Source organism: Cuculus canorus, chromosome 9 (assembly GCF_017976375.1).
Source record: "Cuculus canorus isolate bCucCan1 chromosome 9, bCucCan1.pri, whole genome shotgun sequence".
Classification (NCBI taxonomy): Eukaryota; Metazoa; Chordata; class Aves; order Cuculiformes; family Cuculidae; genus Cuculus; species Cuculus canorus.
In genome coordinates this window covers 15,685,818-15,692,639 of record NC_071409.1, presented here as the reverse complement: position 1 = coordinate 15,692,639, position 6,822 = coordinate 15,685,818, and the positions used below count along the sequence as shown (strand labels likewise).

General features: G+C 47.1%; 1 protein-coding gene across 3 annotated transcripts in view; it reads left to right on the top strand.

Annotated features, from left to right (window-relative positions):
- The first annotated feature begins 2,203 nt into the window (after positions 1 to 2,203).
- Positions 2,204 to 6,822, top strand: part of ABCC5 (ATP binding cassette subfamily C member 5) — a 44,422-nt gene continuing 39,803 nt past the window's right edge. For 2 of the 3 annotated variants that reach the window (XM_054074643.1, XM_054074641.1), the window contains exons 1-2: positions 2,204 to 2,313; positions 3,377 to 3,551. In XM_054074643.1, coding sequence (XP_053930618.1) covers positions 3,423 to 3,551 — 129 coding nt within the window. In that variant the 5' untranslated portion in view covers positions 2,204 to 2,313; positions 3,377 to 3,422. Of the gene's footprint in view, positions 2,350 to 3,376; positions 3,552 to 6,822 lie in introns of all 3 variants that reach the window. The other variant, XM_054074642.1, reaches the window with a different exon arrangement.

Sequence of the window (6,822 nt, the reverse complement as noted above, 5' to 3'; positions counted from 1 at the left end):
AAACTGGGTTATACCTACATAAACATTTTCCTCCCAGCATCATACTAAGGGAGTCTGTATGCTCACAGGACCACAGGTGTGAAAACACTGCTGATGCTGCTGCCAGCCCATTGCCCAGAGCTAATATGAGCAGAGTGTACACTTCATTATCTACCAGCACAGTTTTCTACTAGCACTCATGCTCTCCCTTTTACTCTCAGATCTGCTCCAGCACTGGAGAAGTAGAGACCAGAACAAGTGTAGGAAAGGCCTCAGCTCCCTTGCCTTAAATAACACTCTGCTTATCTTTCCTAACACATTCTGCAGCTACTTTGGCATAATGGAGGTTCTTGTTCTTCTTCCCCTCTAGGCACATCATGCAGAGCCTGTGGGCTTCAATATGTCATCAGCTCACCGCCAGCCACCTCTGAACAGCAGCTCTGGTTGCTTCCACAGCTCAGGGGCCAAAGACACACTCACGCTCAGAACAATTTCAGGTCCACACCCTAAAATACAATAAAAGTGATTCACCTTGAAGCTTTAACACAGTTAATTCTCCCCTTCGTTCATACTTTGTCTTTTCTGTTTATGCTCTTTAACTACATTGGTCAGTAACTGCACATCTATTTACCCTAACACTCCAGTGTGTTTGATGCAGGCAAAGGTCTGGTTAATGGCTGTTCAGAGACTTACTCTAAATTGTCTTGTCTTAAAATCCACCTTCTGCTGGGACACAGCATTCATAAAGCATGAAGTGCAGCTTGCAGCTTCTTCCTAATAACATTTCAGCCAAACCAGTCTGAAATGGCATGATTGTGCATCCTGGGGAACAGACTGCAGGAAAATGCAGCAGCTCTGTGTGCTGTCAGCTGCTTTACGATGGAAAGGGCTCTGATTCTGCCTGTCTGTCGGTGCTCCTGTCCCAAAACGTTAAGAGTACCTGCAACGGAGCTGATTCTAGTTTTTGCCAGAAATTGAGTTGGAGTGCTGTGGGATTCATAACTATATGTGTCAGGGAGCTCTGAAAGGATTCTCTGGTACCTTAAGCGTGTCCTTTAATTGTTGCTCGCATGGTGACACCTTTCACTGGTACTGCTGCCCTGTGAGCTTGGAAGGAATATTATGGACCCAGTTTTACTTCCAGACCCTCATCTCCAGTCTTTACCCGAGTTTATTTCAGCTTTTCTATCAAATCAGCTCTCACAAACGTCCCTGAGAGGAGAGCGAGGAGTGTGGTGCAAACAGACACTCATTATATAAACCACTTAAACGAGACATCAGCCAAATTCGGACTGGTGAAAAGCAGATGTCAGACGAGGACAGGGTATTTAAACACAGCAGGGGAGAAGCTACAGCTCGGGGTTAGTTAAGGATATTCACAGCCCTTTGTGAGAGGAAACGCAGCTGTGTTCCCTTCCTCCTTCACCGCCCTCTCCGAGCTGGGGGCTGGATGCTCCGTGTCACCCTGCACTGGGGCAGCGCTGGGGCTGCCCCTCGGCCCCCGCCACGCTGGGATGCAGAGATGTAGGGATGCAAGGATGTAGGGATGCAGCTCCCCTTCTCCCCACTCCATCCCTTTAAAGAGGGGCAGAGCGAGGGCTTCCCTCGGCTCCCCCGTGTCTCGTCCCGAGCTCGGCTGCTGCAAAGCGCTGCAGGGCCCAGCGACACGGTGAAGGTCAAGCCCCAGATAAGGACACGGGCGCGCTCCCCCGGCTGCAAACGCCCAGCGGCAGCGCCGGGCTGCTGCAAACACTGGCTGCGGGCCCCGCCGGCAGCCCCCACCGTGCGGGGGGACGGGAGCAGGGGTCATCCCGTTCTCCCCGCGGCCAGCCGGGTTCCTCGGCTTCGCTATCTCGGGGTTCCCTCGGGGTAGGCGAGTTTCCCCCCGCCCCATAAGAAGCGCCGCACTGCTCTGCGCTTGCACGGGGCTGCGTTGAGAGGCGTTGCACCGGATGGCACAGCGCACAGCGCGACCCTCGCCGACTCGCCCGGCCCCGCCGCGCCCCACCCCGGCGACGAACGTTCCAGACCCCCCACGCTGCGGCAGGAGCGGCGCGAAGGGAACGGGTGGGGCGCGGAGGCGAGGGGGGTGGAGGCCAAACGGAGGCGGCCCGCGCGGGGGCTTCTAGGAAGTGTAGTTCTTACCCTTACAGGCAGAGCGCGGCCGAGCGAGGCGAGGACTACATTTCCCGTGGGGCGCCGCGGAGGAGAGGGCGCCGCAGCCCCCGCGCAGGCGCAGTGCGGAGGCCGGAACCGCTATAAGCGATGTTGTTTGGCTTCGCGGCCGCTGAGTGGAGGAGACGCAGCGGGGCCGGTTGCGGGTGCGGGGTGGAGGTGAGTGGGGCCGCCGCGCCGCGCCCCTTTGTGTGGGTGAGGAGTGGAGGGGGGGGTTGGGCTGTGACCCCCGCGGTGAGCGGCGATGCCGGGAGCCTGGGGAGCGGTGGTCTCTCCCTCGGCGGGGGGCGCTTGTCCTTCCCTTCCTTCTCCTCCGCTCACCCCCAGCCCTTGCCGGGGCGCAGTCGGGGGCCTGGCTCGCATCCCTGCTGCAGAAGGGATGGGGCCCGGGCCCTGCAGCATCCTCTGTGGGGGAGCGGGGCTGGGGAGCCGCCTGGGGGCGAGCGGTGGGAGAGGAGGCGGCGTGTGCACCGGGAGAAACCTCTGACTAATGTCACCCTTGTATCGGGTTAAGGCAAGTGACAGAATGCGATAAAGCAGAGTCATAAAACAAGGTCTGGCGGTGGGAGGTGATTTCTGTTCGGGACTGAGAGTCTCCTCCTGACCTTCCCGTGCAGTTTAGAGGTTTCCCTTCAGCCTCCCAGTGCCGAAGATGTGACCCCATCCTTTGCGCTTTAGCTTCAGCGGTAGCTCAAGCCTATGCAGCAAATGAATAATGCTATGGAGAAGGAAGGTGGTTTTTCTCTGGAATGCATGTGAAGCAATGAATTTTACTGTGTGATATCTCTAGAGAGATCAGTTTTGCAAAACTTTCTACTAGTAAGTTGTTGGATATGTGTGACTTCAGATGCTAACAAAAGATTTTGGAGATTTTTATCTTCCAAGTCAAGTCTCTTAGAGTTTCAACTAAATACTGTAGTTATTACTTTAATCTGTCAGATCGCATAACTGCGTTTCAGAGTTCCAGGGGAGGAAGTATGACAGTACTCCAGTGCATTGAGAATCATTGCGCTCTTTGCTTACCTCAGGGTACATTTAAACTAGTTCAGGAGAAGTTAGTCTTGTGTGGGTTTCCCAGGTCAGATTAATACAGTCCTGTTGTAATAAAGCTATTTTACAATTGCTTTCTGATTCTTGTTGAAAAAATAAACTTGGAAAAATGGATGATTAAAAATGACTGTGGGCACAGTGTATAATGAAGTGGAATTTAATTATTTTTCAGGTATTTGAGGTGAAATTACACTTGTAAACCCTGGCGTTTACAGAAGATGAAAGACATCGACATAGGAAAAGAGTACATTATACCCAGTCCTGGGTATAGAAGCGTGAGGGAGAGAGCCAACTCGGTGCAGCATGAAGAGCAGGAAGGGTCAACGTTTCAGCATGCTAAACATAAGGTCAGTTTATTTTTTCATTGTTTGTTTTGCAATTTATGCTTATTAAATTACAGGCAGCAGCAGGCTTTTTGCTGTGCCAGCTCAGTATAGATTCATGGCATTGAAGGTCAATAATGAATTTTCCGTTTTGTGCGAGAGGTCATTCCAAGGGGTTCTTTAGCTGTCTTAGTAACAAGTCTGATTAAGCATTCTTCACTTTAAAATATGACTTCAGTAACATTTGAACAAAATGGATTTTTTCTAGTATTTAGATCTTGTTGTGAATTCAGGAAATATTTTAAGCTTTTGTACTTAAGAAAATCATTAAAACCAAGCAAATAGCTCAGCACGAATCGTGTTATTCAGTGTTGGCAGCTGAAAAACTTAATCATTCTGTGTTTTTCTCAAGGATTAGTTTTCTAAAGCAGATGTTTAGTTTGCTCTAATAGCAAGACCTTCACATTTTCCGTCAAATGGAAGTAATCTATATTGAATACTGTGTCTTCTACTTCTGTGTATATAACATGGTGAAGTGCTGTCGTAATTCTAGTTTAATTTGAGAGCTGGGTCTTGAAATAAGCATTGGCTTAGAGCTATCACGTCATTGCTCTGGGCTTCTAATGTTTAGAGGTCGCTCTCACTGAAGAGAGTGCATATACCAAGTGCTCTAGGACAAAAAAAAAAAAGCACAGATAATAGGAACGCCCACACTGGTGAAAGATATGGTCTGAAACTAACAACATGTGCCAGTTGAAGATTAAAAATGTTAGCTTCTCTGAATGTTAGCACAGAAATATTTTTTGCGTGTCCTTAAGAAACCTTTTCTAAAATATTAATGTAGAACTTTCTGAAGCCAAACAAAAAAGTTAATACTGCCTGTGTCTGATTTTTTGCAATGACAAGGTGCTTGTAAATGTGTTACTGGGCATTCCATATAGGTTGCCTGTGACAGCCCTGCTGTGAGACGGTTGGAAATAGGGAATCTCACCGTATTTTCTTTTGGAAGAAATCTGAAGACATTAAAATGTTTGACTTGCTGCGTTACACTAGATGCTGAGAGACTATGTACTTGAGATGAGGTTTACCTTGTTTCACTGGGGTTTAAAGGGTTTTGCTGTGCTTTTTAATGTGGGCTAAGAGTGCTGCATTGCTGTTTTTTGAGATTGGAGTGATCTGCTCTGCAGCAGGCTGAGTGCAGTTTGCACTTGCAGGCCCTGCAGCTCCTGCTGTCCCTGCAGGCTCTATGACTCAGCAGACTATTGGTGACGGTGTTCAGAGGAAGGTGGAGTGTCTAATTGCATTAGAGCAGGCACTGATGCAGAACTAAGAGCTCTTGGAAGTCACAATGCACCCTCTTAATGGTATTTATTATGTTGATGTCATGGGCTTGCCATGCACTGTACCCCCTCCAGCAGCAAATCTGCTCTGTCAGATTAGTGGTGACAACAGTGATGCCGTTGGTGGGTGGCCTTGCTTCCTGACCAGTGGCCGTGGATTTAAGCAGTAATCATAGCGTGTTATCTCTGCCCGTTCACCTGCATCATCTAATGATGTTGATGCCAGGTTGAACTTCTCAGGACAAAATCTTATGGTACCTCTAAACCTTTTGAATGAATGAAATCGATTAAACCAGCATATTTTTTTTCTGAAGGCTGAAAGTAAGCTATGTCCTGCATGTTTGCACAATGTGGCATTAGAATCTCTGACTTTGAGGCAGCGTCAGGTCAGCTTAACTCTGTTGTGGTAGTCTTGTTTACCTTTCTACCTCTAGAATTTGATTTGCTGCCTATGACTACAGGGTAACAGAGAACTGATTGCAAAACAGACATTCTGTAAAATTTGTGATTACTGATGCAATAAAATGGCTCACTCTAGTTCTTACCTAGAACTTTATCTGGTTCGGTTTCTTTGAGTAATGGCCTAATTTATCTTGCTAATGGAATCGGCTAGTTCTGACAAGTTACCCATTTTACCTTCTAGTTACCTTGTTCAATATACCAGGTTTGAGTTAATTTCTGGCTCAAACTTTGGTTACCTTTTTATTTTCCTAGCCTTGTAGCTTGTATACAATCGATAAACACAAAACTCTTAATTTGTTGCTGCAGGTCAATGAGATTAAATCCTGCTTACTTGTAAATTATTGAGGTTAAGTAAAAGGAGTTGTATTCATAACACTTTAAGTTACCCGTTCATGTTTTTATACCAAGCTCTTTCCTTTCTGATTGAAATTAGCTCTATTTTCAGCAGCATTCTTGGCTTTACCACTTGTTGGGATGCTTTATACTGTTGGTAACAGGGATAAGCAAAGACTTCATAAGGGTGAGCTTTGCCTGTTTGGTCAAGTGCTTCCCTTCTGCTTGTGACAAAAGGGTAGGAGCTGTAGCTCAGCTGTTAAAAAAAAAAAATCTCAAGGTGGGAGAAGGGGCTGTACCCTTTGCTACTTTATCCTTTATGAAACCTGGAATCGGGTCATATGCTCAAGGTGGCTTATTGGGCACTTGTTGGTACAGCTGGTGATGGAACATAGCAGTTCAGATAGAAGGGTTAAGTTGCAGTGGAACTCCGTTGTTTGAATCAGTCCAGTGTGCCATTGGTAGAGATTTGGGAACTCTGATTTCTTTGGTAGAAAACCTTGCTCAGGGTTTGAGCAAGGTTGACCAAAAAATGACAGAGCTGTGTTACTTGTATTGCAAGTAACAAGCTGCAAGCAGATGAAAGCTGTTATTTCACTGCTAACCTCAGATCTTTGTGGAGGGCAGGTCTGGGACTGTTTTGCAGCAGAATTTGCATGAGGTAGGGTTCTTGCTAACATGTTGCACAGGTACCTCATGCCTCCTAGAGTGAGGTGGAACTGTGTAGTTTACTGAGGAGGATACAGGAACATGCTGCCTTTGGTAGTCAAGGACCACTGGTTAATGGCTGTTCATGGTGATCACTTCTGCAGGGCTACAGGTACGCTTCACTGATCAGTAACATGACTCATTGTTTTTTTTCTGTTGCCTATATTACTATGTGTTTATGTATCCTTCTTAACTAGAACTGGACAAGACTAGTTGGTTAGCTGGTCAAGGTTTTCATAGGAGAAAGAGCTATTTTACTAATACGCCAAGGTCTCTTCTTTGCCTTTGCATAAAGGTTGTATTCAAATTTGTTCTTTCTCTCCTCAAATGTCCATACTGGCATTCAGGTTTCCTGCTGAAAGGATGCTGTAATGGGTGTTCATGACAATAATGAAAAAGAACTTGCAGTTCTTTCCTTAAAAGCTTAAATGCTGTTTGGTCACAGCCTGAAA